The sequence below is a fragment of the Erythranthe guttata genome, chromosome 8 (genome assembly GCF_056151865.1).
Source record: "Erythranthe guttata isolate IM_541 chromosome 8, IM_541, whole genome shotgun sequence".
NCBI lineage: Eukaryota > Viridiplantae > Streptophyta > Magnoliopsida > Lamiales > Phrymaceae > Erythranthe > Erythranthe guttata.
This window is the reverse complement of record NC_142540.1, coordinates 24,087,303-24,101,521: the sequence shown is the minus strand read 5'-3', so window position 1 is coordinate 24,101,521 and position 14,219 is coordinate 24,087,303. Positions and strand designations below refer to the sequence as shown.

Genomic DNA, 14,219 nt, shown 5'->3' with positions numbered 1-14,219 from the left:
AATTCAAAAGAAAAAATCATAATCAGTCTCTAATCAAATCTAGAAAATAATACTTTATAATCGAATCTTGATAAACGCTGTTTCTCGAGATAAACCATAAAACTGCTTGCACAAGCAAACATCAGGTAAAAAGAAACAAAATGGTGAGAGACAGTGTTACACAATGTTTACCAATGTGGTATGTTTTATTTAACTAAAGAATTTTTTCGTATATTTTGCATTCATCACCGCAGTAGCGACAGTGTACGAAAAATTATTTACTTTATATTTCTGTAAAAAAAATAAAAAATAAAAATATCTACCATTTTACTGCTAACAACTTCTGAAAAGAGAATACAATTTACCACTTGATAGAGGAGAGAGAAGCAATTCGACATCTCAGCAGCCAGCTCCATAACCAGGCTTCCAATTGCCACCACTTTCCAAGTTTACGTCGCAGAAAGATTGCCTTTTTTTTATCAGAATATATCCCTGCAAATTATTAAAAAAAACAAAAAAAAAACCATCATCGGTTTTGTGTTCAATTTTAAATTTTACAAAAATATGGTATTAATCCAGTTTTGGTTTTCTATTTCGATTTTCACCAAACCATAAAACTAGCCAACTATAATTTGTGCATACAGTATACACAAGATGACAGCTGGATTTCTTACCCTCGTCAATGTAGGTTGAACGAATCTTCTTGCATTATTGCTAAAAAAAGCTTTTCGCCTTCGAGCTCTTTCTGTATTTTCATCTTAGAGCTCGTTCTGTTTTCTAATAGTGTGTATAAGAATTAGACGTGTAAATAGAGATAGTAATTCATATTGTTGTGCATTAACCAAAGAGATTGCATGCAAAAGAGGCAGATAAACCAACAGCATAATGAAACATATGAAACAAAAGTACAAGCCGAGAAAGAATAAAAGGCAAAATAATGGATATGTAAAGATTTAAAAAACAATCAAGTCGTCTTTCCACGAAGAAATCTCAAGAATTAAAAAGAGCAACATGAATGAATTTTAAAAAGTGGGCTCCAATCCATCTAAAATCTTAAAAAATGACACGACGCAGAAACCGGATCCAGGATAAATGAATACTATGTAAGATCTTTCTTTTGAAAATTAGCACTTAAGTATTCCAAAAAGAAGTAATTACCTCGTGACATTGCTTTCACATCGAATCTAGAATGTAGCAGCACAGCCAAATTCTCTAAATCCGCAATTTCGAAAAGACGGATGCACCCCTGGCATATATGAGTTGCATATGTTTGGCCCTGCAAGTCAAAGAGAATCAAATGCTCACATCATTTTTCTGTAACAAATAGAATAAATCGTATACTTCCCTCCCTCTCTGTATTCGTTTAGCACGAAGAGTCCACTACTTGTGACCCGTACCCATATTTAACGTACATTAATCATGTAGATTAACATAGATATTACAAAAGAAATTTCTGATAAGTATATTTGTAACCTGAAAAATCAGAAGGAAAAAAAAAATTGAACAGAGAAGATAAAAATCACTTGCCTCATTTCTTTAAGATCTCCGTCTATAGTCTATAGTTATTTCCTGTACTGAAATAAACATCAACAGCCAGTCGAGCTCTTTGACCCCCAATCACTGCATGATCTCATGGCATAAGGTAATTATCAGATCTGAATATTATGCAGAAAATCTGACAAAAAGACGGGGACATTTGTCTGGTCCAATGACAGAACCACCGAAACTGTCTTGCTAATTCCTAGACCAGCCGAGAGAAAACGATTAAATATATTATCTTCTACGTGCCCTTTTCTTGATCGAGAATCCCCTGTATCAACATTGTATGAGTTTGAGGATTAAGTGTGCAACCAGACTTCTCCATTACACCGACCAGCTCAGAGCATATCTTCACAAAGCCCCTCTTCAGCAAACCATCAATCAAGACCTTCCATGCCACCTCATCATAATTGTAACCACAATGAAGCAGCTTACAAAATATTTCCTTAGCCTTCTCGCCGTTTCCTTTCACATATAACCCACAAACAAGCAGCTTATACGACTCTAAATGAGGTAAAAGTCCACGCTTGAGCATCGCATCAATTAAACCCAAAGCTTCCTCGTACATTTTCATATTGCAGCAACAATTTATTAATTTGGTGTACATATACCCGTTCAGAGATATTCCATGTTGTTCCAAATGATCAACCAATTTCCAACCTTCTTCAATACGCCCTTCTCTGCAAAGTCCGGTGATAAGTGCATTATAGGTGCCTACATTCGGTGCACAACCACATTCTTTCATTTTTTCAAAGAGCTTCAAAGCTGTATCGTGTTCCATAGTTTTCCAAACATCGGCTATATTAATCGATCCACCATTTCTATTGATTAATTTTTCATGTGAGAGATGCTTGATTAAAACGGAATACGTATAATGAGATGGCTCACATCCAGCATCAACCATAGATTTGAAGGTATCAAAAGCAAGATTTAAAAATCCCGAACGCCCATATCCATCAATTAGTACCGTGTAAGCCATTAAATCTGGCAAGATTCCTTTCTCTTTCATTTTAGCCATTACATCCTCTGCTTCTTTCAGCATTCCTTGGTTGCAATAAGCAACAAGAAACGAGGTGTATGTGCACACATCAGGTTTATGTCCCAGAGCAATCATATGACTCAAAACTCTATCGGCACTTTCAAAGTCGAACTCTTTCAACATTTGCTCAATGACAATCGAGTAAGTAACAATCGTCGGTTTCATCCCACCCTCCAACATCTTTTCAAGCAATTTCAAAGCTTCGGGTAATTTTTTCAATTTGCACAATCCATTTATCAGCACATTGTAAGTGTACGAGTTGGGAAGGCAGTCCTCAGTAAGCATTCTTTCAAACAGAGCAAGGGCAAAGTCAACATTCTCTACATTGCAGTATCCATCAATTAGAGCAGTATACATAACTTTATTCACCTTTAAGCCTTTCTCTTTGAGAGAGTTAAATATGCCATACGCCTTATCGACACTCCCTTTTTTACACAAAGCATCAATGAGAGGACCATACGTTAACTGATCAGGAACTACATTGTTCTCTTCCATTAACTTAAGCAGGCGAAAAGCACTATCTACATCACCCGACTTACACTGCCCACATACTAAAAGGTTAAAAGTGACAAGATTCGGAAAAATCTTTTGATGTAGCATCTTACTAAGAAGTGCCATCGCCCTATGCACTTCTTTCACCTCACAGAATCCAAAAATCAACTCATTATAAGTACGCACATTTGGAACACAATGTTTCGACTCCATCATGTCGAATATCTCTAAAGCAGAACCAACCATTCCCTTCTTACAATACCCATTGATCAAAGCATTATATGTCACTATACTAGGAACCAACCTATTATCTAACATCCCTCTCAATATTTTCCTGGCTTCGTCAAGCATACCATCTTTACACGTACCGTCAATAACTACAGTGTAAGTGTGAATATTTGGCGCACAGCCTTTCTCCATCATCTCCTCAAACAAGCTCAAAGCCTCCAATCTCCTAGCCGAACCACACAAAGCATCAATCAGAATTGTGTAGGTTCTAACATTCGGAAAACAATTATCATCCCTCATTTGCAAGAAAAGACTTTTCGCTTCGTCCACTTTGCCCGCTTCGCACAACCCATGCATCAAATTATTATACGAAACTTCATTCCTCCGACAGCCCTTTTCCGGCATAGTCGAGAAAACTTTACTTGCACTGTCAACATCTTTTTTCCTACAATGTCCTAAAATGAACGATGTGAAAGTATGAGTGTCCGGTTTCAAACCAGCCTGCAAAATCATACTCATATAATACTCAGCCTCTCTCACATTACCCAATTTACAGAAAGCATTTATCATTGTATTAAATGTATATATATTCGGCGACACCTGATCGTCCAACATCTCCCTGTATACAGATTTCATGTCGTCGACCATCACGAACCGAGCCAGAGACATCAGAAGCATGTTATAACACCTAAGGTTAAATCTGAACTTAAAGTCGCAATCTTCACCACTATTCATCCTGCGGAGAAAACTCAATGCGAAGCTGGCATCCTCCTCGATCTGGCAAGACTTGATCATTAAAATCCGGGTTTTCTCCGCATCCCGAAACGACTGATTCCTTATCAAAATGCGCAGAAGGGAAGCAAACGCTTGGACATTGGGCTTGAAAGTGGGGGCGCGTGTGAGAAAATTGAAGAAATTGAGGGCAATCTGAGGGTTGAGATGGGGATGCTGGAGGAGGAAAGAGGAGAAAAGAGAAGGGGATATCGTCGGAATCAATTTTCTGAGGGAGGGATGCTTCTGCCAATTGGGCTGGCATAGGAGGGAAAACAGCTGGGATGAGAGGTCCGATGCGGGCGAATCGGGTTGGGGAACGGGTTCGGGCGCGACGGAGAATGAGAGTGGTTTGGAGAATGGGGAGAGGATGAAAATGGAGGAGTGGCCGGAGGAGAGGAGTGGCGGCGGCGGTGCGGCGGCGGCGGCGGCCGATCGTATCATTGTGAATGGGAGGAATCGGACAGCGGCGGAGGAGCGGAAGACGCCATTCATGAATGACCTACTTTTGGTGTAGGTGGATTAGGAGCAGAGATTCATGGATCGAAGAAGAAGAAGAAGAAGATGATGAAGGAAGGAATGAAAAGAGGGGGAGAATTGGAATTGGAAATGGAGAAAAAAAGGGTTTTGGTTGTCTGTTACAGTACTGCTGTGAGAGTAGGGATTGCTAGTTGGGTCGGATCGCCGAAATATGGGGCTCCGCCCGCCCGCCCGCCCGCCCGTATTGGTGAAGTGGAGAAATTAGAAGCCCGATTTATGTTTTCATAAAATAAAAAAGTAAATAGTTTAAAGGGTAAATTACAACTACCCCTTATGTATGGTCAAATTACGAAAATTCCCCTCATGTTTGGTTAATTACAACCACCCATCAACTTTAAATCATCTTACACGGACGTCCACCCTTGCGGTTTCAAATTTAGTGGAATCTTCGAGATTATATGGAATATTATCACTTTTGTACTCGTTTTATCACATTAGAACTCCACATTTTGAAGCAAGATAATCATAATATGTGTTTTTTGGCTTGTATATATCAGATTGTGGTGCATAAAAAAATGTATTTCTACACAAAACGAGTTCAAACTAAAGCACATTCCACGAAATCTACATGATTATGTTGAATTTGACACCATAAGGGTTGAGGTGTAAGAAAAAATCGTAGTTGAAGGGGTAGATGTAATTATCTATACAAGAAATTTGTTTTCGTAAATTGACCAAACCTCAGGGGTGGTTGTAATTTACCCTAGTTTAAATTCTCGCACGGATTATTTTAAATATAAAATAATTTTAATCCTATTATATTAACAACATATTAAAACATTTATAAATTAATAATTATTAATGTATACATTTATTAATAATTTATTACTTTATAAAATTATTATTATTTCTATTATTATTATTATTATTATTATTATTATTATTATTATTATTATTATTATTATTATTATTATTATTATTATTATATGAAGTTAAAAAATAATGTACTAACTATTGTTCAAACTTCAAAATATAAATGATAAACAAAATTTATTTGAATCACTAAACTAAATAACAAAAATATTAAAACCTAGACATTTTTTTTAATAACGTTCACGACATTTTTTTTAACGTAAAACATTACGACACTTTGAGGGGCTAATTTTATGAATTTGGTTATTAAATTCGACTTTCTGGTCTATTGAAGTAGAACGAATTCGCGTTGTCTGGTGAGCTCTTCTTATGTTAAGGATTGTTGGACCTGGCATATCTCCGATAATAGTAAATTTACGGTGAGCTCATGTTATTTTAATTTCCTATCGGTAAGAGCCAGTACACGAAAACCTTATTACCTACATGGGAGCTCTCGGAGTGGGAGCTTCATGGAGAGAAATGAATACAAATGACCGAGATTTTAGCAAAAGTTTTGGCTAATGATTTTATTGTTGGTACTGAACATTCTTTGGAAGAAGAAAAAGCTTTTTGCCTAATGAGATTTCATCATTTTCCAAAAAAAAAAAGTCCTCTAATTAATTATTCAATAAGATGTTTGTTTCGTTAGATTAAATTTAGTATTAAATTTGTTAAATTTTGGTATTAATTGTGAATTGTCTAAAATGTCTTTTAATTAACAAAATTAAGATATTGTTTTAAAGATAAAATTGTATTTTTATTTTTTAATCACCCTCTACTAAATTAATTGGAGGGGATGAGTGCTACTAATTTAACCAAATAATAACATTTAATTGCGGGCTTTAGATATAGTAACGGGCTAGAATAGATACGAATCTCATCAACCAAACATCTTACTGACCCCTATTATTTAGTTAATGGAGCTTAGTAGCATTAAGGAAATGAGGCCTAATTAATGTTGTCGTGAATATAATTATATAATATTTATTTTAGAGATCCGTTATATGTAAGTTATATATAACTAACCACCAAACTAATTACATTCTTGTGCATATTCCTTCATTTTGAAATTAATTTGAGAGACCTCCCTAACCCATCCAGATGTATCTAAAATGCGCTTTTAAAATAAATTTCAAACCCTAGCCACTCACAGTCGTCTCTCTCTTCCTCTCTCAACTCTCAGATTCAAATCTCACCTCCATAGATCTCCAACCGGCAAAGTTGCTTCCCAACGTCATAACTCTCCATCCGGTGGTCGGAATTCGATGGTTTAACTACCGTTGGATTCCTCTCGTCGAGCTCTTTCTTTTGGTGGTAATTTCATTTAGTTTGGAGCACTGGATATTTTTTCTGCAATTGTTTTTTCAGCCAGCTCGTATTTCGACGACGGGGGGTCTTGCCGGAGGTGTATTTTCTGTTCCGCTAGTCGGAATTTGACGGGCAACCCACTGTTGAATTCTTCTCGTTGAGATCTATATTTTGATGGAAATTTCGTTCATTTTTATATTGTTAGATTTATTTCTGTAATTTTTTTCATTTCTGAGTGCGGAACCTTGGGCGGTTAGCGGCCGCTAGGATTTTGGTACGAGGCAATTGGGGTGAGGAGTCATAGGCGGTTTGGTCTAAAATTCGTAGCATTTTACAGCTATGACCCCTCTCTCTCTCTCTCTCTCTCTCTCTCTCTCTCTCTCTCTCTCTCTCTCTCTCTCTCTCTCTCTCTCTCTCTCTCTCTAGTGTTTGTTGATTTTTGAACATTTTGATATTTTTTCAATTTTTTTGATTTGCACTAAAATAGGTTTTTTGTTTTGTTTTGATTTTGCAATTGCAGTTTAATAAAAGCCATTGATCCTCTCCTTGAAGGTGTCAAAAAGTTGGTTGAAGTTACATTTGCTTTAAGTTACAGTGTTCAACAAATTGTATACATTATTATACATTACTATACATTACTAGTTACATATATATACTAACATGTAATTAAATTACATATGTATATATTTGTGTATTTTCGATTTGTATTTTATTGGTTATGAGGTGATTTATAATATAAATATTGAAATTTGTAAATTTTTGTTGTTGGGTTTATAAATTTCTTTTGTATAAGCCAGTATCCGTGTGTATACATAGTGGATAGACTAAAAATATGGGGTGAAAAAAAGATCATAACTACGAATTACTATAGTTTACTACAATTACATGTAGTTGTTTTCAGTACAGTAAACAAATTGATTTTACAAAAAAATACAAAAAAAGAAAAAATTAAAAAAATATATATATATATATATATATATATATATATATATATATATATATATATATATATATATATATATATATTTTTAATTTAAAAAAAATTAAATAAAAATAAAAAAATTAATAAAATATATATAAATTAAATAAACAGGTTTATAAAAAAATAAAAAAAAAGAAATAAAAAAGAAAAGAGAGAGAAAAAAGTAATAAATAAATTAGCAAAAATGTTGAATGTAAGACAAAAAATGTTGAATGCAGTTTGACTGAAATTGTATATAAGAGTAGTATAATATTTTTGTCTCCAAGGAATATATATATATATAGATGATTTTGGCCTGAGTTTATCCCTATTTATTTTGATACCTAAGGACTATATAAAATAAGCTAAATATTTTATATGAAGTGTTTTGGTGTGTGGAATAGTAAATTATGGATATCCACATCTATTTTGTTTACTTCATGAAAACGAATTAATTGGATTTGACTATTATTTTTATTATTTGAAAAATAATTGGTCTTATAATACGGGCTTACAACGCATTACTTGTACAAAAGGCGAAATTCTTAGACCCCGGCCCCAATCCTTTGGCTCAACAAGTATTTGCTTGATAAATGTAAATCATGATAACTCAACGGTCTGTTAGGATAGTGGCTCCGGACTCAGTGTCCCTAGTGAGCCAACCCTCATTGAAGTTGAAATTTTCACACTACGGCTGTTAGAATTCGATCCTAAAACCCTGTACCAATTTATCATCTCCGGAACCAGTTGAACTACACCTATGCAGACTTTACAACGCATTACTTGGTTTGACTAGGCTTTGATTAAGTGGAATTTAACTAAGATACTAACTATTCCTTGGATACAAAACTTATGAAACAATGTACTTTAAGTAGTGTATCTCTATAAAAATAATAGTTCCATAAGAGACTTTTAAGTAACATACGCATATCAAACGTGTTAGTGGATAGTTATTTAAATAAATTTTCATATCACTCAATGTGTTACATTAGATGTAACATTTCATAGATTGTATTATCATTATGCGAGGATTTAAATAGTTATCATTATGTGAGGATTTATATAGAGAGCTGACAAACGAGAGTTTAGATTAAAAAAATTAGCTAGAAAACTTAATAAACATATACGGTCTTTTCAAAATAATGTTAAAAAAAAAAGAGTTTAGATTAGGTAACAATTATTTAAAGAATTTAACAAGGATATATATATATATATATATATATATATATATATATATATATATATATATATATATATATATATATATATATATATTTCAAGTTGTGTTAAATTAATAAAAAAAGATCATAACTAAAAACTTAGCTAATAAATGTAAAATACATTTACGACGTGCTAATGTGAAAGGATATTAGATTAAAGAACTTTAAGATTTTTTTTTTCTGTTATGCATCTTCATGTAAATTGTATAGACTCAATTACGCAATTAATCACCCAATTAGGCAATTAATCCTTCACAAATCAATATTTATCTTGGCCCTGTCTAATTTAGTAATTTTACATCCAACGCCATCACCACCACCGCCGTCGTTGAAATCCACCCGTAAAACATGGAGGCGGCAGCTCCTTCTCCTCCTCCTCCATCTCAGAAACTCACCAAATTAGAAACAACAAAACAGCCAAACAACCACCGAAGCCCCACCGCGCGGGGCGGCGCGTCCAGTAAAACCAAACACCAAAACCCAGACCCTCCCGCCGCCGCGCAGGTGGCGTTCCGCCTCCTCTGCCACGTCCGCACCGCCGGCGCCGTGATCGGAAACTCGGGATCCGTAATCAGGCGCCTGGAAACCCTCACCGGGTCGAAAATAAAGTTCGAGGAAGGCCTCCCCAGCTGCCACGAGCGCGTAGTCAACATCGTCGGAGATGCCGCCGTCGAGAAGAGAATATCCGTCGGAGAAGACGAAACGGCTGACGTGTCGAAAGCGCAGGAGGGCTTGCTGAGAGTTTTCGAGAGGGTTCTGGAAGTAGAATCGAACTCTGAGAATAAGGAGAGAGAAAATAATGAGTTCAATTGTTGCCGGTTATTGGTTCAAACGGGTCGGGTCGGGGCGGTGATGGGGAAAGGAGGTAAGATTGTTGATGGGATTCGTAAAAGCTCCGGTGCGAAGATTAGGGTTCTTAAGAAGGAGCAGCTTCCTGTTTGTGCAGGCCCCAAAGATGAGCTGATTCAGGTAATTCTGTAATTATCATTATTGATCATCGGAGTTTTTATTTGCAGTTTGATCCTCCAAATTTTCTCAATGAAACAACTCATGTTCGGGTTTCGAGGACATTGGATTCGGAACCGACCCGTTTCGGGCGGGTCTGAGTAAGATAGACGGTTCTCTATATTTCTAGAAACGAATGGTGCTGGGTCGGGTTACAACTCTCGTTTATCAAACTTTCAAATTTCATTGTGGGTATTCTCAGTTATCCATTTTTCACTATTTTACTTTTTCGAATGTCATTTCTCGTAAATCATATCTGTCATTTATCGACCACCGCTAGTCTGTCTTTGCATTTTGAATTTTATTTATTATAGAAGATAAATATAATTAATTATATAATTTTATTATTCACTTTATATCACTTGTAGAGGTTTTTTCTAATTGCATTTAATTTTGAGATTCCTTTGATAAAATATACAAGCAAAATATTATAAAAGTTAAAAAAATATTGAATTTTTTGTATGATGTTACCAGGTCTAACGGGTCAGAACGTTTCATTTGAGTATGGATCGAGGCAGGTCTTGGTTCATATATTTCTCGGGTTTAGGCAAACGCGCCCCATAACCGACCCGTTGCCATCCTTATTACCAAGCCACAACTCATATTTACACATTCATCGGATATGTGCCTAGAGTTTAATATGTTTGCTTCTTAATGGATATTTGTCATTGGCCTTTTACTTTGTAACAATTTCCCGTGCTTCGTAGCCCGTAGGACGAGCTCTCTTAGCTGCACACTCGAGTCTAAAATAAATCGAAACGGGAAGATTATTTTTTGTCCTTGTCGATGATGGTATTGAGTTTGTTTTATCACATGAAATTAAGGTTTCCAGCATGTCAGTTCAGGATAGTTGCTACTCTCGTTTTTTTTATTCTTCGAAATTTCGACTCCTTGTACATTTTGAAGAATATTAATTATCTGGCAGATCACGGGTGGAATTATGGCGGTAAAGAAAGCACTACTTGCCGTTTCTCGTCTTCTTCAGGGTCGGACCCTTCGGGGAGAAGCTACTCGCCACTTGTCTTCCGCAGGAACTGATCTCGAGTATCATTCTGTTGGCCATTCTTCGTCAGCTGATGTGGACAAAATTCTTAATTCGCACGAAGATAGTTCCTCGAGAAAAGTGACGTTCAAAATTTTGTGCTCTAGCAGAATAGCTGGTGGCGTGATTGGAAAGGGTGGAAATACTATAAGATGTCTCGAAAACGAAACGGGGGCTTCAGTAAATTTTGTATCACCTGCATCCGGCTCGACGGAGCGTGTCGCAATTATCTCCGCACTGGAGGTTGTTAATTTATATTATTATTGTTTTTTTTCTCGATAAAGTCTTTTGTTTGATCACACGAATCTTATCCTGTCTTTGCAGAGTCATGATCCGTTGTTCTCTCCCGCACAAATTGCCGCAGTTCGTGTTTTCGCCAGGTCTATGGAGGTTAGCGTTGACCAGCGGTTGATATCAGGCTTAGGCAAACACGAGAGCGTGTCTACAAGACTTCTGGTCGGATCGAGTCAAATTGGTTGCTTGATGGATGAAGGTGGACGAGTTTCTCCGGATATAAGTATAGCAACGGGTGCTGAGATCATAGTGGTGGGACCCGATTGTCTTCCAAAATGCGCTCAAATCGGCGATAATGTTGTCCAGGTTTGAGCTTGAGCTGCTACCGTTTCTCCTTATTTTTATTTTATTTTTTATGAAAATTACCGTTTTTCCGTTCGCGCACGTCAATGTGGTCGACATCAATTATACGAAAGCTTTCGTTCACAGATTACCGGTAACTATGAAAATGTTAAAAACGCTGTATTTCAACTAACTGGGAGACTGAGGGAGAGCTTCTTTTCGGAAGCAGAATGCAGAAATGGTTCATACTCGGGTATTCCTAGAACAAGTCCCAATGGTGGCGGAGAGACAAAATTGTCGAGACTTTCTTACATGGATCAATTATATGAAAGCGTTCGTTCACGAATTACCAGTAACTATGAGAATGTTAAAGGCGCTGTATCTCAAATAACTGGAAGACTGAGGGAGAGCTTCTTTTCGGAAGCAGAATGCAGACATTGTTCACACTCGGGTATTCCTAGAATAATTCCCGATGGTGGAGAGACAAAATTGTCGAAACTTTCTTACGTGGATCAACTTCATCACCTAGGATTTGTACACAAATCAACCACTTCTCACATACCGGGATCACAGTCGGAACCGGTAAAGGTTTTGTTCTAATATTTCCTTTTCGTGTGATCTCTTTTATTTATAGATATTTCATTGTTACTGGTTTCACTTTCACAGGAAAACAGTGCACGGAGTATTCGGAGACATGTTAATAGTTCTAAAGCCTTGACAACTACTACAAGTGGGCTTAAGCATCAAAGGTATGTAACTCTCTCTCTCTCTCCAGAGCAAAACGATATAGATATCCCTTTGATTGTTGGAAAACTCAAATCAAACATTTCAAATATTGATTTTTTACGAGTCTGAAACTTTCCGCGGCTCTTTCTGGTTCTACTTAAATCGAATTTCTTAAATATTGATTTCAAATGGTACCACTATTTGCTTGACAAATTCAATCGAATTTCTTTTGCAGTAATGTTAGAAAAGAGGAGCCAAAATTAACGGTCAAGGTTGAGGTCCCAGAAAAAGTATTTGATTTTGTCTACGGTGAGAATGGAAGCAACCTCGCTCGCCTAAGAGAGGTAGGTGTATTTATGAAAGGGTAAATTACGAGAACTATCCTCCAAGTTAAACCACTAATTTCCCCTTCGTATGTGCTTCCATTTTGTTTTTCGGTAATTTACACTTAGGAAGGGGTATTTGTAGTTTCAAATAGTAGTAATTCCCATTTTGGTTATTTTCTCATTATAATGTCAAATTTTTTTTTTATATTCGATTTTCTTTTGCCAGATATCAGGTGCAACGGTCATAGTAAAAGATCCTCGTCCGGGAGAAAATAGTGGGAATGTGATTATATCAGGGACGCCTGAGCGAATCCAGATTGCACAGAGCTTACTTCATGCATTCATTTCGTTTTAACAATCGAATCGTGCTCTTTGGATTTATTATTATCCCCGTAAGTAAAGTTTAACCAAGTAGAATAGTGTAATTAAAATAAATAAATAAATAAGTAAATAAAATACATGATTGAGTTGTAATTTGTAATAAATCAAATGTTGTTGTTGTGCATGAAACTCTTCATTCTTAAAGCAAATTATAATGAGTGAATTATGAAGAACTAAACTCCTAAATGGTGAATTTTTAGGGGTAGTTGCTTAAAAAAACTAAACATGTGGGATTTTTTGTGATTAAAACAAAATAGCATATGGATTTTTTTAATAATTAGAGTAAACATGGAGTTGTCGAATGCAATAAACCAACCTTAATTATATTAATGGAGTTGACAAAGTCAACTGATGACATACTATGGCCCACTATCCACATCCTCATAAATCATGAGTTGGGATTGTATGACTAGAAATCATCCACTCAATCATTAATACAGGTGTAATTATTGAATCATGTGTTGGGATAGTTTGATTAGAAATGTTTTAATTACATTTTACACCCTTAAAATGTAGCATTTTGGCATTTTATACGTTTGGATTTTATTAATATCAGTTTGCATCCTCAAAATACAATAAATCATTCACAATTATGCCCCCATATTGATTTTTTTATAACTTAATGAGGATGATTTCTTCTTAATACTGGTATTTTCAATGAAGAAAATAAATCGCACTAAATGACTTGAAAAATTAGTTTTTATATGACACCAGGTCCGGGTCTGCTACCTTAATGGGCCCTTGAGTTACATGATTTACATTCCTCCATCAATCCTTGTCGGGCCAAGGGATGGGGGTCCTGATAATTAACGAATCATGTGATTGGGTTGCGTGATTAGAAATCATTCACTCAATCATTAACACAAATAATAATTAGGGGTAATATGCATCACACCCCTCAAACCAAACCTACTTAGATATGAGTGACAATCTCAAATAAAACATTTTAACTACACCCTTATTTTAAAATAAAAATTGAGACACATCCTTTATTTTTTATTTAACCCAAAAATACCCTTACAATACCTAATAAAAATCACTCTTTCTCTCTCTTCCCCTCCCCTCTATCTCACGCCGCTTAACAACCCCCACCTATTCTGACTTTCTCGTTTCTCCCCCACCCCCCACTCTCTCTCTCTCTCTCTCTCTCTCTCTCTCTCTCTCTCTCTCTCTCTCTCTCTCTCTCTCTCTCTCTCTCTCTCTCATGAAGGCAGCTGGTCTATCTCTCTCTCTT

At 36.0% G+C, this 14,219-nt stretch overlaps 2 protein-coding genes across 4 annotated transcripts; one reads left to right on the top strand and one right to left on the bottom strand.

Annotated features, from left to right (window-relative positions):
• Positions 1-166: 166 nt before the first annotated feature.
• LOC105965132 (Pentatricopeptide repeat (PPR) superfamily protein) lies at positions 167-4,806 on the bottom strand. 2 transcript variants are annotated; one of them, XM_088822479.1, is made up of 4 exons: positions 1,507-4,806; positions 1,138-1,255; positions 654-756; positions 167-471 (listed from the first exon to the last, which is right to left on the bottom strand). In XM_088822479.1, the coding sequence occupies exon 1, from the start codon at positions 4,541-4,543 to the stop codon at positions 1,760-1,762; it is 2,784 nt and encodes a 927-aa protein (XP_088678605.1). In that variant the 5' UTR covers positions 4,544-4,806; the 3' UTR covers positions 167-471; positions 654-756; positions 1,138-1,255; positions 1,507-1,759. The 2 variants fall into 2 exon arrangements, with proteins under 2 accessions (XP_088678605.1, XP_088678606.1); XM_088822480.1 differs by having other exon boundaries at positions 654-749; positions 1,507-4,720.
• A 4,196-nt stretch (positions 4,807-9,002) lies between these two features.
• Positions 9,003-13,134, top strand: LOC105965131 (KH domain-containing protein HEN4). 2 transcript variants are annotated; one of them, XM_012989651.2, is made up of 7 exons: positions 9,003-9,898; positions 10,860-11,219; positions 11,301-11,576; positions 11,700-12,134; positions 12,219-12,301; positions 12,514-12,622; positions 12,831-13,134. In XM_012989651.2, the coding sequence occupies exons 1-7, from the start codon at positions 9,278-9,280 to the stop codon at positions 12,957-12,959; spliced, it is 2,013 nt and encodes a 670-aa protein (XP_012845105.2). In that variant the 5' UTR covers positions 9,003-9,277; the 3' UTR covers positions 12,960-13,134. The 2 variants fall into 2 exon arrangements, with proteins under 2 accessions (XP_012845105.2, XP_088678604.1); XM_088822478.1 differs by having other exon boundaries at positions 9,151-9,898; positions 11,700-12,140.
• Positions 13,135-14,219: the final 1,085 nt, after the last annotated feature.